Source organism: Plutella xylostella, chromosome 2 (genome assembly GCF_932276165.1).
Source record: "Plutella xylostella chromosome 2, ilPluXylo3.1, whole genome shotgun sequence".
NCBI lineage: Eukaryota > Metazoa > Arthropoda > Insecta > Lepidoptera > Plutellidae > Plutella > Plutella xylostella.
Window position 1 is genome coordinate 3693884 of NC_063982.1, and position 25036 is coordinate 3718919.

Genomic DNA, 25036 nt, shown 5'->3' on the forward strand with positions numbered 1-25036 from the left:
TGACACAGATTGCTCTACTTTATACTGTGGTAATTTGCACAAAATTGTGCCATTATGTATCAAATGTGTTGATATTTTATTCAACAAGTAACTGGCGTAGTGTAGGTTTTCTTTAACCGATTTAAGCAATAAAAATTGACTCAAATTTGTATGGCGCGGAGCTAGTGCAGTTCATATGATATGCCGCTAGGGAGCGACTCTCCTGCGCTATACAAATTCGTGTTTACTCGCCACTGCTCTTAAAGGCCGATACACACACAGTTAAGTAGAAGTACGGTGGCCTGCGCCTAAAAGTATGCAGACGGAGTTTTTAAAATAGCGATCTCAAGCTCACATGCTGCTCAAGCACATCCACATTAACACCACTGCTACACACATCACACACAACACGTCCCCGGATTTATAACAGATGTAGCTGGTCCCTTCATCATGAGGGACCGCTATTTTAAAAACTCCGTCTGTATACTTTTAGGCGCAGGCCACCGTACATTGCTTTCATTTCATTGTATGGCTGATTCAAAAGTTTTGCAAATATTTTAGTGGGAGAAGGGGCTAACTGTCAGCTATCGATAGATAGAGTATTGAAACTGGCAGTTAGTTGCACAAACGAAGTTTATGCTAATGTCGACTTAAAATTTGCTGCCTTGATATGACAGTATACTGAGAGAAGGAGGCAAACATAGATTAATGCCGACATTAGATTGAGTACCAATTTCTCCATAGTGGGTTAGAGCATAACAAGGTATTATTGCTTGACTTTTAACACATCTGTCAAGAATTTAATATGGAGATGACGTATAATTGATCAACTTTTCCCTGGCGACGATCCAACCGACCATGGAGAAATTGTAGTTAAAGTTCCTTTGTGAAACTGAGTGTATAGTTAGTAAAATACTTAAAGAAAAGTGTCTTCTGTGCATCTAAACATTCAAATATAATTTAAGTTTTGATAGGGCAAAAATATTAAATTCCTTCGTAATTCTGGCATTGGTATTAAAGCGCCATTGTAGTAAATAAAAGTTAACTTTACATCTACAAATTTAATATTCTAAAGTCTAAACAATGAGAACATAAGGGTCACTTCACATTAGTACAACTACATTTTAAATTTGTTTTCAATGTGTTTGAAACAATACAGATTTTGTCATTAGATAACTCTTGTCCCGAGGTTGTGTTTTAGGTACGATTTGTCGATTAGAACAAGCTTTTTAGATTATAATGTTTTAACCAACTGTCAAGGTGATGGACCTTTATTCAATATGCAAAATGAGGCTTTATTTCTGGTGTTATATATTTTAAATATAACATACTTACTATAAACTAGTTAATTTTGGGACCATGACCATAAAAACCGGTAGTGGCTGGATGAGGAAGACGGAGGACCGAGTGTCGTGGCGCTTTTTTGGAGAGGCCTATGTTCTTAAGTATGGATAATTATTGGCTGATGATAGTGACCAAAATTATTTTGCTTTATATTATTTCTGACAAGCTGCCATGCAATCGGTAGGTTTAATACTGTACTTGTTATTCTATGGTTTAATGCATGTTTAATGCAACGAGATAGAGCCGTGTTTAGCACAGCAAAGCTTTGAAATATCATTACCGGGCCCCCTATCGCGATTTTAGTTCAAGTTAGCGACCCTATAGGCTTCTTATGTGTAAGTACACGCACTTTTTGATCCTATACCGCCTCATCTTTGATGATGTATCTAACTATCATCTAACTATCAAGGTCAAGGTCACCATTCAGTAACCACTTTTGTCTATCTTACGTTCTTCCTTCGAGCATAAAAGGCCCGCTCTCAATAAATTTTCACTTCAACCCTATTGAATTTTAAGTTCATTTCCTTTCATTTCCGTTGTATGCACCTAAAATTTCTTCCTTAAGTAAGTAAGTCCAAAATTTAGTGTACGTACTGTCAGGATTTAAAATCACTCATAAGTACCCATTTTCATGTAAGTAGGTATGTAATAATTATCAAAAACACCAACAATAAAATAAGTAAGTTTCACATAACTAAGCCCAGACAATGATTACAAAAGTCACTTACCCGAACGCTGCATATAAGAGAGTAGTTATGTACTTTATGTATGTTCTATACATAATGTACTTACATACATTGTACATATTAACAAGAATATATCAAGTGTCAAACAATGCTATGGAGATTGGATCTGACCTGCAGAGATGGTTGAAAAAACTTAGCCAAGCAACCTCTAGTAGGGCTGGCAAATCAATTTAATTGTAACTAGATAAATTGCTCTACATAACAAAATCTAAATACATAAACTACTCATATTTTTGCTAGCGTACCGACGTTACCAAATTTGTCACTGTGGTAAAAATAACAGCGTAGGGAACTCGTGGTGCCCTAACAAGACTTTACCTTGTTACAGCCCTCGTTTTTTTAAAAGTTAATGTAAACTTTCAGCTGTTGCTACACGGGTTCGTTATCGACCTAGATACACGTCAATATATCGCGATTCACTATAAATACGGCGCTGTGATTGGTGCAACTTGCATTAAACGAGTTTATCGACGTCGATCAACCCGTGCCGCGGTCGCAGCATTCGCTTACATAATATTATTTTATGTACAAAAGGTATCAAATGTACAAGTTAAGGTTAATACACTCTAGTATGTATAAAATCTATCGTCAACACCTGTAGCCAAATATGACCTATTATAATTTACCCTTCTATAATTCAATTCAATTCAATTTATTTATTTCAGATTTACAAGATCCATAGTTGTTAGTATGTACAATTTATTCTTAAGAGCTAGTGTTAGTATACATGGCGAATATAATAATAATATTGAAATAATTAAATTTGTACTACTTTAATAATAATACCTTTATCAGATAGGGCCAACCTCTGTATGGAGTTTCATCCACCTCTGCATCAGTGGCAACTCCCAACGATCCGTAAACACACTGAGGATACTGTTGGCGCTGCCGCGTAGCCGAAACAGCAGTGACGCGCACCTCTTTCTTATGATGGCTGCAAAACCATCAGTGAGAGCCTCCGCGAACATGGCAGAAGCGCTACAACGCCACGGCAGCCCCATCAGCACCCTAAACGCATTATTATATTGGACACGCAGGTCGCTGTATGTCCGCTTGGTAAATGAGGTCCACAGGCTACACGTGTAAAACGATTGACAGTATGCCTTAAATAGCGTTATTTTGACTGCTTTTGTACATCGTGCAAACCTGCGGGCCAGCATGTTACACTGTGGCCAGCATGTTATAATGTGGTATAAATATAATTTAATTTCATTGTTCGCAACAGTGGCAGCCCTAGATCGACCTAGATGTTCAGAACGCATGCACAATACAGAGAAGGGCCGCCTGATCATACAACTAAGTGTATTAATATAAACCGATTCATACATTCCTCGCCATTTTTTGAGAATTTATCTTTATCGCGACCCATCACGTCCCCACTGCTGGGGCACGGGTCTCCTTCCTATGAAGGAAGGGTTTAGGCCTAGTCCATCACGCCGGCCTAGTGCGGGATGGTGGACCCCAACACAAGCAAGCTTGTGCTGAGAGAGTTGTCAGGTAAGTGGGCAACCCGACTGTCAGATGTTTTCAAGCTGCCCGAAGGCGTCTGACTAGGCTTATCGACTTTATCTTAATATTTTTTATTAATCAAAAAGCTTCTGTGTATCATATAATATTATACCTATTGATCTATTAATGTTCAGGTAATTCTGCCTACCCCGCAAGGGAGTACACTAGTACACGGCGTGAGTGTGTGTGTTTTTTTTGTGTGTGTTCAGGTAATAGCTTAAAGAGTTCCATCTGCCATTGCAATTACATGAACTGGAAGTCTCGAACTTTACAAAGCTCGTGAGTGTATATCTTTCATCTGCAAGTATTGTATGCAAGTATTTTTTGCAGGGTGGTAAACGATATGATTTGTTGGCTATACATCGTGTAAATCAATAAAATAATTATTATTACTGTCGAATATACATAGCTGAATGTATATTCTACCTGTTCTCCATCTTTCTCATTAATCACTATTATCGGTTCTTCATCAGATTAGATCACTGAAAATTTAGGTTGCCGATTTTTCAGCAATATTATTTCTATGATGACCCATTTTGCATGCAGCAACTGAACCTAACGGTTCCGAGAGACTATTTGAGGCGACGTCTGAACCGAACTTTTGACGTTCCGAATGGCAGGACGAACCTCCTCCGGCAGGCTCCCCTGACCCGGGCCATACGGTTGCTCAATGCCATAGATTCTAATATCGACATATTTTACTGCTCCCTGAGTGAATTTACCAAGGCGGCTCTTTATATTATTTGTTATAAGCATGTTTGAAATGTTGTTTTTATGTTGTTATGTATTTAACTACCTATTATATAAGTACTTCATATAATAAGTAAGAATGTTATAATTTTGTGACACTAAACTATTGCATTGGTGAATAACTGTCATAATAGTATTAAGTGTGTGTTAAATAAATAAATAAATAAATAAAATAAATTTTGCTGAGCGATTTTTACCATGCAGTAAGTATTTTACTTAAAATCCCAAAAATATTATTATGTATTCATTGTTCTAACAATGTCTGAACATTTCAAATTTCAATGCCATAAAGTACTGACCACACTATACCACACTGACTATCTAAAAACTGTGTAAAATCTTGAATCGCAGTAAGTAATTAAGCACAAAAACCAAATAACTCATTTTTACACCGACCTTTATTTCAGGAAATGGTGGGCAAAACGCATACAATTGTGCGAAAAATACCGTGAGATCATTTCTAAACAGCTGTTGTAGTGTATTAAACACATTAAAGTTATTGGGTTAAAGTTTTAGTTGGTATTCGTTTTTAATTAGTAGGGTGGGTGTGATATATAATTATGTATGTCGTATTTTTATTTGGTCAAGGATGTCATTGCAGAAATCCACGAAATCGTCTTAGTAATGCTAAGCAGCTATGACACCGTTGTACTCCATACTACAATTCAACATGATGTAATACCGTGATTAATTTAGACCATGATTGTTGAACTTTGGTTCAAGTTGGTGACAATCAAATGTAGCTTGAGATCCTTTCCAGCCTGCTAGACCATAGACTATCTTTGAGAGTTGGATGAAACGCGAAGGACAGAGTGCTATGCCGCTCCTTGGCAGAAGCCTACTATGTCAGGCAGATTCGAAACAATTCTAAAGTTAGTGATAGACTTCCGTTCGTCACCTTATAATACCCTCACGGGCAATGAAATAGTTCCACTCACAAAATGCCGACATCAAACAACGCAATTTTTTTCAAACATTTAGTTTAAAATTTGAACAAAGTATTACCATTTTAAGTGCCAATTTCTCCATTGTCGGTTATCTAACCGACAGGGATTGATTTTTAAATTAAACGTCATCCTCATATAAAATTCATGACAGATGTGTCAAAAGTTAACCACTACTCCCTGGTTATGCTCTAACCGAGAATGGAGAAATTGGCACTTAGTTGGTAATATCCTGATGCTCTGTTAAATGTACTTCAATATTTCAGAAGACGTCATTAATCTACCTAGCCTTTTCCGTCTAGGAGTAATATGGTGCTTTTCTCAGTGTAACCTTTTCATTGCCCGTGAGTGTATTTTACAGTGACAGTGACATAAAAAATCCGTCTGGTGATCGGGGCACGATGACAATATCGTCTAAATAAACTCACTTGTAATTAAAACTCTCGCAGTGGAAGCTCCTCTCCGTGGCGCACTCTCTCCGACACTGCTCCAGCTGCTCGCAGTAGATAGTTAATAGCTAATGACATATATATGACAATATCGTCTAAATAAATTCACTCGTCACTAGACGAGTTCTCGAGTGGAGACCACGAACAGGCAAACGCAGGGGACGCCCTCCTGCCCGCTGGACCGACGACCTTAGGCGGGTAGCCGATAGTGGTTGGATGAAGAAGGCCGAGGACCGAGTGTTGTGGCGCTCCTTTGGAGAGGCCTAGGCAGTGGATGATTATTGGCTGATGATGAAACTCACTTGTAATTGAAGCTCTCGCAGTGGAAGCTCCTCTCCGTGGCGCACTCTCTCCGACACTGCTCCAGCTGCTCGCAGGGCACCACGCGCCGCACGTGGCTGCGCAGGGCTCTCTTGCCGGCCAGGACGCGGCGGAAACATGCTGGGGAAAAAAGAGGTCGGTTAGAGGACGAGGCAGAAACACGCTGAGGAGAAAAGAAGTCGGTTAGAGGAGGCTTGAAAACTTTTTGCACCGCTCTCTTGGCGGCCAGGACGCGGCGTAAACATGCTGGGGAGAGAGGTAGGTAAAAGGACGTGACGGAAGCTGGGGAGGAATGAAGAAAAAGAGGTCGGTGAGAAGAGGTTTCAGAACTTTTTGCAGCGCTCTCTTGTCGGCCAGGACGCGATGGAAACATTGGGGAATGAGGTCGGTTACGTTTGGGCTCTTGACAGCCAGGACGGAGCAGAAACATGCTGAGGAGGAAAGATGTTAGATAAGATTCGGATATTTTACTGGAAAAAGATTGGGAAGCAAAGATGTTATCCATGTAAGTATGTTATTAAAATAATGTTGATACCTCCGCCGTCTACCCGCACCATAGAAGTGTTAAGAAATATTTGTTGAAAGTTGGATTATCGAAGAAGGTAGTGCTGAACCGATACACTAGAATGAGGTTTTGTCGCTTAGAGTCAAGAGAAAGAAGTCAAGTCCAGTTGGGGCCATAATGTTTTTGGTAATGTAAGATAAGATAAGATAAGATATTCTTTATTTGCACACAAAAATATGGAGTAGTAGTAAGAGAGGCTAAAAAACGACTTCATCTTAATAAATCGAAATTAATACTTTTTAATCCTTTCTTCTGTTGCAGCCAGGCCACAGAAATTGGTTTACAAAATTAAAAAAAGCATTTGTTTGGGAACTTTATTATTAGTAACGTTATGTATTGTACGAATGCAGAAATATGCAGGAAGCCACCAAAGCGGGTTAATGCACCCAACAAAATAAATAGTTGGTGTTCAGTGACATTCACGAATTCTTTGAATTCAGACCAGAGGGCTTAGTGCGAGTTTTTCTCACCGTTCGAGTAGTGTTCATGTTCGGGTAGATTTACTGAAGTGAGAGACTGGCTCTAGGTCTAATATAAGTTTTTTTCTTCTGTAGTAAAGTTCCACCAACTATCGTGAACAGCCAATATTATGGCCACGATATAAGTTATAATTTGTTAGCTTAATTTACGTAAATTATTATTAGATAATAACAATAGTTTAAATAAAAATACACGAACAGTTAAAGTGTGAAGTCAGGAAATTCTTTGAATGATAATATTAATAAAACGTAACCGTTTTTCAGATAAAATACAAAAGATTCCTTCTTAGATAATATACCATTTAATTATATACTAGATGTAGTTATAATAAAGGGTGTTGTAACCTGGCTCAATATTTATTTTAATGCATATCCCTAAGGTCTAAAGTCCCTTCCTAAGCCTCTTTCCTGGGCCATTTCCCACCACGCTGGTCTACTGCGGGTTGGTGGGTTCACAACTTCACAAATCTAGATATACAGGCTTCCTCACGGTGTTTTCCTTCACCGTAAATCTGAATGCTATACATTTTATTCATTATTTACTATATAATCGAACAAACAAACTGCAATAACCTGCATAAATGCATTGATAAAGTTTATAAAAAACATATTTTGATATGAAGTGCTATCTAGCTTAAAATCAGCTCAGTTTTCCGGAAAACCCCATTGCATGATTGCAAACCATGTACCTATTAAACTGATAACCATTGCAATTTATACATGACTAGCTGTTCCCGCGCGCTTCGCTTCGCCTTAAAAAGTTTTCCCGTGGGAATTCCGGGATAAAAAGTAGCCTATGTTCTTTCCCAGGGTCTAGACCGTATGTATAGCAAATTTCACTCAAATCCGTTCAGTAGTTTTGGCGTGAAAGAGTAACAGACAGACAGACAGACAGACACAGTTACTTTCGCATTTATAATATTAGTTAGGATTAGGATGTTGTAAAGGTGGTACAGTAAGCCAAAAAGGAATGATTCAGCTCGTCATTCTAAAAAACTTAAGTATAACTTTTGAAATAAGACCTATATTTAAAAGTCGCCATAATAAAATAGTTTATAAAAAATACCTTACAATTTATTTTTAAACAATTTCCTGTGATTGATGTCGTAAAAAAATATTGATCAAAATTACCCTGCTGAGTCTTTTTTAACCCCCTGTATAAGTAGGGTAAAAGTACTAGTAACTGGCAGTTTAAGCGACTAGCAACACAAAAAAATATATTAAAAATAAAGTATTGGCCTGATTTACGCACTGGTAGGCTTGAATTACTGGCAATAATATGACGAACAATTATAGGCATAAATGGTAAAGATATATGATTAATATTCGATTTTAATGAAGTTTATATCCACTACCCCCAAAAAACCTAGTAACTGGCAGTAAAAATTAGTAACTGTCACATGATGTTTCAGTAACTGGCACCTTTTGAAAAATCATGCAATTAGGTCAATAAGTACTCTAAAATCAATAATATATTTGATATTAGGTAATGTACAATTACCTGTCTAGGTTCTGTACCGGTAAGACTCAAAATCACCGTTGTAATGGTCGGCTTTCAGCTTCACATGCTCTGGGTAAAGACAGAATTAGTACAGCTCTTCTGAAAGCTACGAGTATAACTATCCTCGAACAGCTTCAGAAGCTCTTTAACCAATTTTGTTTATAAGTCATGTTTTCAAGCTGTTTTATAAGGTCATCACGAACCGTGTTTCTATCAAGTTCTTCAAGGACTATAAGAAAGCCTTTGATTCTATTTAGACCTGGACAGTTCTGGAATTCCCTCGTTGTAACATGCATAGCGGCCTTAATGCAGCAACAGTAGGTATATTATGTCTACCTTGGACAGTCTATTCGACTAGGCAGAAGGAACTTCGAAAACGAAGCTGTAAAGTGCATAAAACAAAATATTACTGGATTGGTCTGCATAGGGGAAGATTTGTCAAATTTTCACATAAATGCCTGAAGGCAAAGGTCTTCAGTCAATGCGTCTTATTGGTGATGACGTATGGATCATAGACGTGGACACTGACGGTTAGACTGGTCCACCGATTCAAAATCGATCAGCGGGCATTGGAAAGATTGGTGGTTCTTTGAAGGACCATATCAGAAATAAGGTAATCCGTAAGAGAACTTGAGTAACCGATATAGCTCTTAAATTCTGTATGCTCAAGTGGCATTAGGCCGGCCATAGCTGCCGAAGAACCGATGACCAGTGGGGCAAACGCGCTCTAGAGTGGAGACCACGAACATGCAAGGGTAGCGGCGGATACCTTCGGGCCAGCTGGACCAACAACCTTATAAAGCTGACCGGTAGTGGCTGGATGAGGAAGGTCGAGAACAGAGTGCAGTGTCACTGCTGGTGAGAAGTCCAGCAGTGGACAATTACTGTAGATTGCCTTGATTTTAGTCATTTTTCTGAAAAGAAACATGAAAGAAATGTTTACCGCACCAGTAAGTGCCAGTTATTGGTGCGTAAAAAAAATGTATGCAGATTAGTAACTGGCAGCCCCGTGCCAGTTATTGAAACAAAGCTGCCTAGACACTGGGGGTTTTTACAGTGCACTTTAAATCGTATTTTCTGTCGATAGAAGGTATAAAATAGCTTAAAATCAAAAAACCCAAAATATTAGTAACTGGCAGGGGGGTGCCAGTTACTAAGTGAAGATATAAATTACATTTCAGTAACTAGCACCCTCAAATATAACTCAAAAGCAACTAAAATCACAGTGAATCGGGCCATTATGATATTGTTTAGACCTTCCCCTACTTCCTTGTTATTGTCACACTATCAAAAATTTATTTATTTTCGCGAAAACAGGCCACACAAATTTTGGTGTCTCCTTAAGAAAAATTTAACGCACGTGCATTTTTTTTGGCGATCTTCGCCGCTTTGACTGAGATAATTTCCAGCGCCGGAAAATACCCACCTAGCGACGTAAAATTAAACTATAATATCAATGAATAATTGGAGATTGTTGTAAACACATCAAAGATGGTCTTACTATATCCAAAAGCTTAATATATTTAGTTTTATAGTCAACGTGCCAGTTACTGACACATGCCAGTTATACCACGATTTACCCTATATAAATAATACATACTTTCAGCATTTTCCACTATAATGACCCGAGACCCGACAATCCGCTGTATGTCTATGCACAGACAGACAAACAGTATTATCACTTTCATTTTCCATACACATTATTCACTGGGCACGATTTTTTTTACACACATTTTTATGTCACTGTACATTGTTAGTTGCACTTTTGATTGTTACTGTACTTTTTATCTATATACACTTATTTTAATATAAATAAAAAAATATTTTTCATAACTTTTTTATCTTATGCTATGCGCCATTCGCTCTTTGCATCCCATCACTAAAGGGTGTAACTTGTCAAAGTTAAAAAAAAGGTTTTTTTTTTTAATATGGGTCACATGGGTCTTGGTTTGTTGCATGCCAGAACTGAACAGTGGCAATAGTCGACATAACCTTATATGTGAATGGAAAATGGTGGACAGGTTAGTATGGATACGACGGTTTTATTATTTATATTTAGGCAGCGCGGGCGGCAGTTAAAGTATCTGTAGTAAGTTACAGTAAAATATCGGTTATTTAAATTTGGAAAATTAATATTAATACAATAATTATAAAGTAATATTTTAACCTATTATAATATGAAATTAACAAGGCAATTTAAATGTTCAAAGTCCATATCCAAATTTATTACATTAGAAACCATGCGAAAGAAAAAACAAAACTGCAGCACTAACCACCACACTATCTCGTTGCGATTGCGTGATAATTTTCTTTCGTTCGTTCGTTGATTTAGAGTGACCCCCTGTACCTAAGTTTAAAGAGATCGCTTTTAGCGATAAGGCCGCCTATATGTGCTTACTCCTTTTTTGTTATTTAATGTATGTTTTGTGTTTTTTCAATAAAGTTATATTGTATTGTATTGTAAGTTTTCGTCGTATCCACGCTACTCTATCATCAACTAAGATCACTAACAGATAGCGCTCAGCCGTTCCATTGTCTTTTGAAAAACTATCCGTTCTGTACAAAAAGCCGAAATATTTGATCTTTGCGTGCATTACCGCGTCTGTTTACAGGTGAGGTTTTATCAGTGATATACCCGGGTGTCCACCAACCCGCACTTGGCCAGCGTGGTGGACTAGGCCTAAACTCTTCCGTCATTGGATGGAGACCCGTGCCCCAGCAGTGGGGACGTAATGGGTCGTGATGAATACCCGGGTGTTCTATACTGGTTGAGTAGAATTCTCAATTACAATAAGTACATCGATTGTTTGCATCAATAAAACACAAAAGAAAACTTAAATAAAAATTGTAACAGTGCTAAAAATGCGAACTTATAGAAAACTCTACCAGAAATCCTTTCTGTGGAAGAAATGGTTTAAAAATGGTGTTTAACTATTGGACAAGCAGGGACTTGCAATAAAACCGATGTTTTTTTCCCAAATTTCAGAGTTCTTTTACAATGAAAATAGCTAATAAATAAAAAATATGTGGGGACATCTCACACATGGCCATCCGACCCCAAGCTAGGCAGAGCCTGTGTTATGGGTATCAGACAGCTGATATATCTACACTAATACATATTAAATATAAATATCAACACCCAAGACCCGAGTACAACTATCTGCCTTTAAACAAATATCTGTCCCAGCCGGGAATCGAACCCGGGACCTTCGGCTTAGCAGTCAGAGTCACTAATCACTACACCAGTCGGCCGTCTAATAGCTTAGTACGAAGAATAGGCTCTCCTGCCGGGACTGTCACTGATAACATTTAACCCTGTATTTTTGTAATTATTAAGTAAGTTAATACTAATTATTGAGGTTACATGCACTTGCACCCTTTTACTTTAAGCCCAGTTTTTAAATTTTGTTCCGTTGGTCCTTATTGATTTTGACGTTTAATTGCATAATTTTGCGTAAACAAATGAAAATATCAACCAGATATCAAGAGTTTTGCAAGTTTATCGATGAATTTGCACCAATTACGTATTATAGGAATATATTGAATAGGATCCCAACGAATTTATGCGAATTTTCATAAATTATTAAATTCTACAGGTAGTTGCAAAAATGGTATATGGGATGACTTGGGGGTCATTATGAATAACTGTCACTGCAAGTTGTAACTATATAGGACATTGGAAAACCATGAAAAAAATATTAACTCCATACAAGCATTATGCCCCTTGACATGATCGTGTATGGAAACCTTTAGCGCCAAACCGTCTGCATTGGGGGTGGATATTTATGTCTTTTTCATACTATATTTAGCATTTATTCACATACATAAACATATACAGGGTGTTGCAAAAAGGGTATACTAAGCCGAAACCTACATGTGCAGCATGGTATATCTGAGCCCGAAAATGAAATCAGAATTAAAAAATTCGCGAAAAAAAAAACATTCTGCATAGTAAAAAGTCACGTGAACAACAAAGTTTCTATGGACAATGTTTTTTTTTTAGTATACCCTTTTTGCAACACCCTGATATTTAGCATTTATTCACCCGACTGTAAAATTGTACACATAAACATATAGATCGCGATGCCCTCTTGTAGGTCACTAGGATATCATTAACTGTGTCTTCAGAGTAGTAAATGACTTCCGCGATACTTTGAACAAATGTACAAGATCCGTCTCTTAGATTTAGGAATTATTTGAAAAAACATACGAGTAAAAACAAAGAAGAATAGCCGAATATAAATCTTCGTAGGTTTGTTCCCGTTACGCCATTTGTAACTTGGTATTTATTAAATAATATTATGGTGTAGCTAAGTATGCAGAGTTAATAAAAGTTTACATAAAATAATATAAATTAAAAAATAAATATATCTTGTGATAGTTGTCAACACATAGTACGATCAGCCATGGGATGGGTTACCGATTTCAAGAGATAGTTTTATGGATGCTTCCGTGCTTCGGATGGTACGTTGAGCCGTGGGCCCCTGTTGCTGTAATGTGGCCTTCGTTCAACTTGAAAACATCTGACAGTCGGGTTGCCCACTTATCCGACACCTCTCTCAGCACAAGCTTGCTTGTGTTGGGGTTCACAAACCCGCACTAGGCCAGCGGCAGCGTGGTGGACTAGGCCTAAAAGCCTAAAACTCTTCCTTCATTGGCAGGAGACCCGTGCCCCAGCTGTGGGAACTGAACGTGAACGTATAGGTCGTGATGATATGATGAATTATAAACAATTGTTAAGGTACATTACAGGAACGGCCCGCGGCCTTGCAGCATCCGTCGCATTACTATTTTGTTGTAACAGCGTAATCGGCTAAATGTGTAATGGATTTCCTAGTAGCCGTGATTTTACTCGAGTTAATCGCATGTACTTGTACCCCCTACCTCGTGTAGTGGTGTTATATGAGTATAATACTTACCTGTACCCCTCTTTTCCGCTCCTCTACCATAGCTCCAATTTCTCCAGAGTCGGTTAGATCGTAACCAGGGAATGGTTAATCAATTATACGTCATCTCCATATTAAATTCTTGACATATGTGCCAAAAGTCAAGCAAAAATTCCTGGTTATGCTCTAACCCAGTATGGCGAAATTGGCACTTAATGTTTTAGTATTTTATCAAAGGAGTCTCTCTAAAGGACGTTATGAAACGTACCTACCTAATAAGCATCCGGCTTATTACCCTTTTACCATGGTGACAAAACACTATATTTCAGGTCGTGTCTTCACCGAAAAACTAGGTAAGCCGAAGCTAAGCCTGGCTACAACAGGGTCTACGTTCAGTCGCCAGTCTTGTATATGACATAACGCCGGCTAACCGTGCAACTGGGCACGGGCCTCGCTCCGTCTTCTCCTGGGAAACCGGGACATGTAGAACCCGTCCTAGTAGCAATTTAGACGTAAAAAAAGTTTTGCATCGCGCTCACTCACATCGAACAGCCTCAAGAGCGAGCGTGACGGCGAACTATCGTCACGTCTTATAAAATATGCGCCCCGTGCCCTTCTGTGTACAGGGTGTTGCAAAAAGGGTATACTAAGCCGAAACCTACATGTGCAGCATGGTATATCTAAGCCTGAAACTGAAATCAGAATTTGAAAATTAGCGAAAAAAAATTTCATTTTCCATAGAAACTTTGTTGGTCACGTGACTTTTACTATGGATTTTTTTTTTTCGCGAATTTCCAAATTCTGATTTCAGTTTCGGGCTTAGACATAACATACTGCACATGTAGGTTTCGGCTTAGTATACCAATTTCGCAACACCCTGTATAAAAGCTCGGTGGTGTTTTACCCTGAAATTGCGTTTAAAAAAAAAACGCAGTTTCAAAGCAGTCTTGTGGGCATCAGCCCAATTTCCGGTGATGATTCATGCAAACTATTCAGTAGTAGGTTGTTTTTTTTTTTCAAAATGACGTAAGTAATTCTTTATCCTTTTTGACCGCAATAAGTTATACACTATGAGTTAAAAATAAATTGTAGATGTAAAAACCTTGGATTCGGCAAAACAATGCATCGGTAGGAAGCAAGTTCCCCGTGCCTTAATATATCATGTTGAGAGTTGCGTATCTGTGTTAGAAGTCTTGATAGGTAGGTTTTTTTTATATATGTATATACAGGGTGTTGCAAAAAGGGTATTTCCATAGGAACTTAGTTGGTCACGTGACTTTTTTACAATGGATAATGGTTTTTTTTTCGCGAATTTAGAAATTCTGATTTAAGATTCGGGCTTAGATATAACATGCTGCACATGCTGGTTGCGGCTTAGTATACCCTTTTCGCAACACCCTGTATATATATATATATTGGTACTGAAAGGTATTTTTATATTTTTGAAAGTAGAATAAAAATGTTTCTATTGACAGAGAACGGGATGGGAGCTCAGTCGGGTAAACGCCCGCTTCTCACGGCAGAGATGCGGGTTGGAATCCCGGCACTGACATATACCTACCCAAATGACTTTGTTGAAATTTTATTACGATGTATACCTTCGCCCTTATACGGTGGAGGAAACATGGTGAGGACACCTGCATACCTATGCTAACCTACCTCGCAATTGTTATTTTTTAATTTAGTTTTACTTCGCGTAAGTTCAAACATAATTGTATTGTAATATTACTTTTAACACCTAAATGCATAATTCTGGTAGGCAGACATTTGTCTACTATGTACAATAGACAGTCTGCAAGGCTGTATCAAGTATGACATAACATAAACAATGAGATTCGTACACAATTCTAAGATGCTTGTGATATTAGATCCGTATCAGACTTAGGATTTGGTGCAAAGTGGTTAGGAATAGCGATTTTTAGCTTTCGACTGATAAAGAGGGGTTAACGTATACAGATACTAGTGGCTGAACCGTTTTTCGTTTTGTTTTTTTTAAGATTTATAGGTACTGTTACCCCTAGTGTTCTTAGCAATATGTTATCAAAATCTGCTACGCCGATCAAAACTTATGTTACTTTTTGTGTTAAAATACACATACATATATACATATGCACTCACGATTAGTCAGAGGTGGCTCACAAAGCGAGGGACCCACTTTTCGCAGCACATTTGTACTCAGGTGATAGGTTACGAAATATATCGCCGTTTTGAGATGAGTACAATGCACTTAGGATACACATCTAAAATCTAGGATGTGCAGGTTTCCTCAAGATGTTTTCCATCACCGTAAGAGCACGTGATGTTATTGTACTTAAACTCCTTAATTGAAAATACAATTGAAAGAATTCATTGGTACTCGTACAGGCCAGGATTTGATAGATAGATAGAAGATAGAATACTCTTTATTTGCACACCAACAAAGAATCATAAGAATGACAAATTGCAACTTAATTAGGGTACAAAAGGCGGTCTTATCACTAAAAGTGATCTCTGCCAGACAACCTTTGGATGGAGGGAATAAGAGATAAGATTGGGTGTAGTGTACATGTTAAAAGGAAATGTAGATTCATTAATAAACTACGCACTAACTATAATATTACAAATATACTTACATAGAAGTACATACTATATTACATAATAATACATACCATGTAACTATTATATAATATAATAATATATACATACACAACCTATCGTTAGTGCAAATGCACCTCTGACTACCTCTTCAGGGAGTATAGTAGTGAGCATAATTATTATGTATGGAAGTAATACTTTCTTAACTTAGGCCACACCCTAACTCAATAGCAATTTGCAGGTAGGCCCAAGCTAAATTGTTTAGACCTTCCATTATATATTCATTATATCGAATAATCCTACTGTACTGTAGAGGAATCACTTGAAATTTCAGATTTTACTTTAACGCAATCCTTATTTAGTACTCCGTTAAAGCTAAATTTGCATGACAAGCAGTGCATTTATCGTTTTACTCACTGTACTCTAAACCATGGGCTTGCTTGATAAATGAGGTATTCGAAAACAAAAACTTCACTTAAACGGTGGTTAGGGTTAGCCTCGAAATAAGATTTATAAATGGTTACCAAAAAAACTATTTGCAAAAAGTTTTGGGTAACCACAATGGTTTAACCTTCAAATTAAAATTGGAAAATACTTATGTTATATTATACTGAGCGTTTCAAAGTCTGCAAAGGAAATCATATGTGGTGGCTTGAAAGCATGTCGGCATAATAATCATTAACTTCTAATATATGAAGTCCCCAGAAAACTGTGCTGTAACGGTCTGTTTCTCAATGTCTGAATTAATGGCTAGTTGTGGGATAAAATCTAAATAAAATACATGCTGTCATTGTCCAAATCATTTTGCTACAAGTAGCTATTATCCAGATACTGTAAAACAGGCCCTAAAAGAAGAAAAAAAAACTCACCTTCATAATTCGCCCGATGTCCAGGATTCCTCCCAACACCGTAAGCTGGTTCCCTTTCACCATAATCACCAACTGCTACTGGCCTGGACGTTATCACTTGGCCATTAGGCCTCACTATGTAACTGGGAACATCTATAGGCCTATCTAGGTCATACTCGTACACTGGCCTCACATCTGGACCATCATAACCTGAACTGACATTTGTATACAATGGTCTTTCTGGTCTTTCAGTCTCGTAAGGTTTGTCTACAGGTCTTGGATTACCATAAGATGGTTTAACATTTACTGGAATGGGTTTTCCGTAACCAGGCTCATCTATGTCAGGTTTGGCGTTGCCATACCCGGGTTTTTCTGTTGGGTCTGGTCGTTCACCGTAGACAGGTTTAGGTTTTGGTTTCAGTGGTTTTGTGTAAGCTGGTTTCAGTGTGGTGGTTGGCCGGTTGTTTTTGTATCCACCATCTTCGAAAGCTGGTTCGTTGCCGTAAGGTTGATCTGGTCTGTCATAGTTGGGGTCTGAAGGTCTTTGTCCGTAATGGCTGGATTGGCTGCCATAAGAACTGGACCCATAGCTTGATTGGCTAGATATTTGATGGCTTCCATAGGATCCTTGGTTTGTAGTTATTGGATTTTGACTTCCATAGCCTTGATTACTGGAACCGTAAGAGCTCTCGTATTCTTCAGGAGGTGCATTCCCATAGCTATGTTGGGGGGCGACAGAAGGCTTCACATAAGGATCGTGAGGTTTCTGAGGTTTGTATCCCGATTGCTCATAGCCGTTTTGTGAACTTTCACCGTAATTATTTTGTCCAAAATACTCATTTTGACTATTTTCTCCATAAGTACTTTGGCTCCCATAAGAAGGTTTTTGGGGAGCCGGTTTTGGTGGACGATACTCAATGGGATCTTGAGGTGGTCTATTGTATTGGTTATGATCATAATTATCATTGTTCCCGTACCCAGAATTGTGTGTGATCTCTTGTCCATATCCACCACTACTTTGGCTTGACGCTACATAATGGTTGTGAGAATGTTCAGCAGTATGACCATAATGACTGTGACTTCCTTGTCCATAATTATCTTGCGGGGGGCTCCCATAACCATTTTGACCACCATACCCTGAACTTGGTTTATCAGCTAACGGCTTTTCTACTGGTTTATGAGGCCTAGGAGGTGGATCCCGTATTTGCAAATATATAGAATTTCCCTGGTCGTAGTGCGAATTTTGACCGTAACCACTTGCGTATTGACTGTTGTAGTTATAGCTAGGTCGTGCTGGTTGATTATGGAAGTCATCGTATGATGATATTATGCCCGGTCGTACAGGTGGGCTAGGAGGCCCAATAGGTCTCATTGGAGGCCTTGGATCATTTTGACCGTAGCCAGAATCAAAATTAGGAGGAGGATACCCTCCGTACGGCATCATAGGTCTATATCCAAATTCTTCCTGGGGTCTTGGAATAGGTGGTCTCCTATTCGGCCTCACAATGTAATGGTATTCTGGTTTCTCTTCGATAGGTCTTAATGGTCTATCTGGGAAGTCATTAGGCCTTGGTGGTTTTGGTCCATAAATGTCATGAATATCGTCTTCAGGTGATGGTGGAAAGTACGGATCTGGTCGCCATAGCCCTGGTCGATGACCTGGAGGTCTAATATATGGGTCTTGAAAGTTTAAAACGTCATAAGGATCAGGTTTGGGTCTTAAATCATGCATCGGAGGTGGTGGTCTTAGAGGCCGTTCTGGCTGAAACGGAATATCCTGAGGTCTGTGCGGTCCATACCCTAAATTTTGATCCAAATCTGGTTTCTGGTTTCCATAATCATCTGGTCTATCATCTAAGTGGTTGTTAACCGGATACGGCTGAGGTCTTTGGCTGTAGGGTTTATAGTAATCATTATGTGGTCTCCCAGGCCTGACGGCATCGTATGGCCTCACTCCATGAGGTCTTTGTATGTCATCGGCTAAAGGATGTTGGTCTTCCGGCCTTCTTGGCTCATCTTCGACTGGTCTGAAGACGGGTCTATGGACTGGTCCGTCATTGTTAACAGCTGATGGGTCTAATGGCTCGTCGTACTGGGGTTGGGGGGAGGGGGGAGACTGTTCGCATTGAATTCGACGTGTGAAAATGTCGTAGTCGGGATGCTTCCTAAGTTTTAAGTCTTTTAATTCTTTATCGGATAGTTTGCTGAGATTGCATGTTGCGTTGCCTTTAGCGCCGACCCTGGAAGAGAAGTAGGTTTTTTTTAATAATAATACGTTAAACTTTGAAAGGTAATAAAAATAACACAAGAACATAATATAATTTTAACATAATATTTTTTGTTAGATAGAGGTATAGATTGGAAAATAATCCTAATATTATGCATAACTATACTTTTTTAAACGATCTATAGATCCTACCATCATTCATGTAGCGCCATCTATGATCCTAGTTGCGTTTCAACTTACCCGTAATCATAGATCTGGCACTGCTTGTCTTGTTTGCAGATCTGCTCGCACTCTCTAGTAGTCAGTTCCGAAACGTTACGATAGATGGCGCTGTAAGGTAGTTGTTCACCAATTGATATTCTTTCAAAGCAGTCTGAAACAAGAGATAAACATTTTACTTACAAAAATAAAATCAAAATAATTGGACTTACAGTAATACAATAATATTCGACTACGGTGCCAAAAAAATTATATTTGGTAAGTTTTGGTCTCATTTTTCAGTCATGTGCATGCTGTCTTCAAGTTTACATGTACATATTAATATACTCACGGGCAATGAAATAGTTCCAGTCACAAAAAGCAGACACTAAACGACCCCAATTTTTTCCAACATTTAATTTAAAATTTGAACAAAATATTATTGTTGTTAGTTGGTTATATCCTGATGTTCTGTTAAATGTAAGTACTTCAATGTTGCAGAAGGCGTTATTAAGCTAGCTTTTTCCGTTTAGGAGTAATTACGTGTTTTTCTCAGTGGAACCTTTTCATTGCCCGTGAGTGTAGTATAGTAACTACTCTATACAAAAGAATTCAACGCTCATCTAAAAGAAAGTTCTACAACTTCTAAGTCATTTTTTTTTTATTAACGAAAAAATACTTTAAGTGGGTGCAGCAATGCACCTCTGCCTACCCCGCAAGGGAGTACATTAGTACAAGGCGTGAGTGCGTGTTTTTTTTTTTTTTACTTTAAATAATAAGAACTTCCAATACTTTTGTATGAACTTATTTTAGTAAAACTATTGCTGAGGACCTAGTAATAAGAAACAGGGCAAAATCTATGGCAGACTATGAATAATTATACTGATCCATGTGTGTTTTTTTTTTTTTTTTTTTTTTTTTAATAAATGATTATCACTCCACAGACTTTATGTCCGTGCCTTTTGAAGAGTGGTAATTTTTATGAGATAGTTTTTAATTCTTTTATCTACTTTCTACTCGGTAAGGAAGTTTAGTTTATAATATTATCTTTTATATATATTTATTTTGTCTTTAGTTTATATATTCTTTCTTTTATATATATATTGTTCTTTTTCTCTTTTTTTTTTTCACTGCTGGGGGAAAATCCACATGGACACCTGGGAAGAGGACCCAGGTAGTGTCGGGCGTTAACCGACTAAAAACCCCCAGCCGTGTATCTCATTATACAAGAAATGTCTGTTTTTTTTTTTTTTTTCTTTTTTTTTTCCTTTTTTTTTATTAATGGTTTTCAGAGTCACACTTACATTAGTAATGGCAACAAACTTAAGAAGGACAGGGCCAATGCCAGCTTTCTTCGGAGAACTTAGTAGACACCTGGCAATGGCTCGGCCCCTCAGTCGTTATAGGTCATGTTTTGCCTGATGTTAGTGTGTGACTCTGTTCTTAAAGATAACTTATTTTAATTGTTAGTTTTTATAATAATTATATAATAATCAATTTGGCCTATATTTTGCGCTCTTAACGAAAATTATATTTTATGTTTTATTCCGCCCCGTTATGCCTTCTTAACATTTCCCCAGAAAGTGCAATGACCTCTTCGTCTCGATTCTTAACTGCCATTTTTAGATTGTACTCGAGGATGCGTTTCTTTGGCGCTGATATTGCCGTTTTAGCGAGGTTGCCGATAGCGTCCTCGGTGTCATCCGCATAGTAGGTGCAGGTGGTGGTGTGCCTCGACAGCGCCACTACTGCGTGAGGTACGCTATCATGCAGCTTTATTTTATCTTTTGTTCTAATGATAATAACGGATTCGTACGTCAATCCCTGTGCTTCGTGTATGGTTAGGACGCGTGAGCCCATTCCTTCACCATACCCTTGGCTGGTCAAGGTCTCTTTTTCTTCCTGTGTATGCACCAGGAACAGAGTGTTGGTTTGGGATTTGGGAATTACTGCGTCTGTTAACCTTTTCAGCTGCAGGGATTGGATGCGCGCTGTGGCTGCGTATATGCCTGAGTATACTTCCTTTAGGGCGTATGCAACATCCATGGGGTTTCTGTATGAGCACAACAGCTCCTGGGTGATGTTTGCTACCAGTGTTGGGCGATTGTACCTAAGCTCGAATAGGTTCTCTCTGTCGATATATGGTAGCTGATTGATGTCTCCGATCAGAGCAATATCACAGGCACGAGACAGGTGGGCGGCCATTACGATTGCCCCGAAATGGTTCATCAGGGCTTCGTCAATTATCAGGCGTTGGCATCCGACATGTTCTCTAAAGCCGTTTACCAGGACTGATGCCATCGTACGCACCCTAGTTCTGACCATGTCACCAATACGATGCGCTAGCCTGTTTCTTATGTCGATGGCCGCCTCAGTTGTTGTTGTGATAATGGTGTCTTTGCTCACATCGAAGTTATTTATCACCCAGGTTGTCTTCCCACATCCAGGTACCCCGTTCACCCAAGTGATAGTGGGCATCGTCCAGTGATTCCAGTTGGCGTTGATGGTTTCCACTTTTGCTAGGATTTTATCCTCTAGCATAATCCTGGTGCACTGGGCGACGACCACTATTTGGTTGTTGTGTGGGACAGTAAATTTTAAGGAGTTGCATTCCCAGGGTACAAATCCGCTTTCCTCGTTGTAAGCCGCCATATACGCTCCAGTCATTTTGCCTCTGAGGACTTGGCAACTACTGTTATCGTATATGCAGGCTTCGGCCTCCTCGAGTAGAATTTTTAGCCGGCCTTCGTTTTCTTGCCTGTAGGTCTGCATGATGGTTTTGCAGGACAAGAGGTTTACCTGCTTTGTGGCGGTTGTTATTGCCACAAATTCTATGACGGCATTCTCCAAATGCTCTTTAGGGGAGGTTGCTGTTTTTAGCTTCGGTGGGACCACCTGACCCATGTCGGCTCTTGTTATGGTTCTTTGGGCCGTTCTTTTTCGGATGGGGCCTTTGGGGATTTGGCGCCACTCAGGTGTCCTCTGTGGTTTCCCCATAAGGCTTTGGGCAGCTGATTTGAATGCCTGAAGGAACCCTTGTGCGCGCCCCTGCGAGATTCTGCTCTGCATCCTCATATTTATTTCCTGCTGTTCAGCAGCAGCGACGGACTCGGAAGCCATCCTCTCCTGTAGGCGTTCTGATCCGGTGACCGCTTCAGTTTGTTGGTGGTTGTTGTTCCTCACGGGTATGTGTCCACTGAGAAAGCTTAGGTCTTCACCTCTGTCCTCATACACAACTATTTCGTGTTGTTTTGAGGCTTTTAGGCAGCCCAGCTGGTCAACAATTTCACCTTTCTTATGCTCGATCACCATTGCGTCTACGCTTATTATCTTGGGGACGTTACTATCTTGTGCTCTCTCTCCAAGCATAGTGAGCCATGAGCATGCCTGGACAAACGGGGTGTCATCGGCCCATTCCAATAGTGCGATGGTCTTGTTACGGCATCGTACTAGTCTGCAGGACTGATCTCCCACTAGTGTTACCGGCAGTGCGTCATAGGCTTTACGTTTCATGGTAGCTTTGGATGTGCTTCCATTTAGGAGAGAGGCTAGGCCGGGTGATATGGCTACACGCTTTCGCGCCCCCGAGACGCAGAAGCTGATGCCGAGTCTTTCGCTGCTACTGTCCATGAACAGAGTGATCCATGTGTGTTTATATCATTCACTTTTGAACATCAAGTTGGGTTATTATTTAAGTTAGGTTAGGTTTATAGTATTTATAGTTAAGTGGTTCTTTGATATAATTACTTCATATAGGTACCAAATATGTACATTCAGTCATAGTACCTAAGGATGTCTTATATTAAAAAAACACAATAGATTTTTACCGTTGATTTATCAAAGTACGCACTTAACTATGTGTATAATTACGTGAGTAACCTACCTAACCTACTAGTACATTATTTACTATATTAGATCCAGTATACTAGGCTTATTATTATACATACACATAGCTGTTCCCGCGAGCTTCGCTTAGCCTTAAAAGTTTTCCCGTGTTAATTCCAAGATACAAAGGTATGTATACCAAATTTCATTAATATCTGTTCAGTAGTTTTGGCTTGAAAGAGTAACAAACAGACAGACACAGTTACTTTCGCATTTATAATATTAAGTTAGGATTTACATTTGTCAGTTTCATGCAGAATATAAAGTAAAAGAGAACCCAATACTTTCGTCCTTGTGCGTCTTATGATTTATATTGGGGTTTTAGCCTAAGATCGTTTTTTAAAGTCGTATCATTTACCAAAAAATTTTATTAGTTTTACAAATAAGTAAGTGCATAATCCTATTAGGTAACTCTCCAAAATAATCATTTTCCAGAACACACCTTTCAAAAACATCACTTCTCATCAGTTGGATTTTATCATTTCAGGGTTCCATAACCAATAGGCAAATATAAAGTCCGTATTACGTTATACCTAGGTACCTATGTCTGTCAGATACATACATCTATGTCATTTAGATATCTGATAAAAAAAACTAATCTTTAAGATTGCATGTGCATTAATATAAATTGCAGTCAAGCGCTCAGGCTCAAAGACATTTTAAGTTAACAACTATTATGTAGGTAGGTAAAGTACCTATATACTTACGCCTTGAACTCAACCAATCATAATTACTCACAATTCAGTTAGTTATTTAGAGGTTTCAATATCAAGGTATTTTAATTATGATCTTAATTAGAAGGCCGTTTACCATTTGACTGACAAAGCGGCATAAACAAAACAAATGTTTATTTTTTACTCGAATTTACTATAATTAGGATATTATATGGAATTGTTTGTACATAAATATATTAACTTGGGTAGAAACATAAGTACCTAAGTACGTTACAGTATTAAACATAAGAATAATGTAAAAGCATGAGTAAAAATCATATCGATTTTTGTTCTATTTTTTTAATATTTTATGATATTTCTTCTTACCTTCAATGGAGGTCCCTAGTTGCGAATCAATAGTTAATGTTTGAGCTCCTCCAGCCAGCAAAATGGAGCATAAAATTAAAACAAAAGTCATTTCTACAAACAAAATTGTCCACACTCCCATAATTTAACCACTTTATTAGACCATTGTGTTAAAAAAACTAAAGAACTCAAAAGTTTTCACATAGAAAACCGAACCATTTTTCCCGCGCACATCAACTGTCAACTGTCAAAACTTTTCTTTTTAAACGCAAAGACAAAACCTCATTATGCCACCGAGGATTTCTGACCGGCCGGTGCGTACTTTAAAGACGTCGGTTCTGAGGTAAATTTGCAAAATGTATGGCGCAAATTCGTTTGGGTGTGTTCAAGACAGTCTTACCTGTCTTGGTCATGGGTCGATGGGCATGCGTCTTCCTTTACATGTGGTCTTTTTGAGTAATAGAGGAAGGGTTTGCGAGCTTGAGAAATACTTGAGGGTTCAGTAGGTCGACCTCATTTAGGTGACAGATGAACTGGCCGAATGCACTTTCTCCAAAGAGGTTTGTTGCAAATTGTACCAATATAAGTACCTACGTGCTTCTTAAAATTGTTTTTTAAATAACAAAATGTTTCATCCCTAATGCTATAAATTGATAACTGGAAAATATAATTAGGGCCTGTTTCACAACGTCTGGTTAATAGCTACCTGTGGGATAAAATACATGGTGTCAAAAAAATTATGACGACCGAATGGCGTAGTGGTTAGTGACCTGACTACTGAGCCGATGGTCCCGGGTTCGATTCCCGGCTGG

The 25036-nt window shown here is 38.6% G+C and overlaps 1 protein-coding gene across 1 annotated transcript in view; it reads right to left on the reverse strand.

The window, feature by feature from the left end:
- Window positions 1-24592, reverse strand: part of LOC105394731 — a 42449-nt gene extending 17857 nt beyond the window's left edge. Inside the window, exons 1-4 of the mRNA XM_048633292.1 lie at window positions 24246-24592; window positions 19363-19495; window positions 16917-19135; window positions 6024-6162 (exon numbers count right to left, since the gene is read on the reverse strand). Of these exons, the coding sequence (XP_048489249.1) occupies window positions 6024-6162; window positions 16917-19135; window positions 19363-19495; window positions 24246-24366 (2612 nt within the window). The 5' untranslated portion in view covers window positions 24367-24592. The remainder of the gene's footprint in view (window positions 1-6023; window positions 6163-16916; window positions 19136-19362; window positions 19496-24245) is intronic.
- Window positions 24593-25036: the final 444 nt, after the last annotated feature.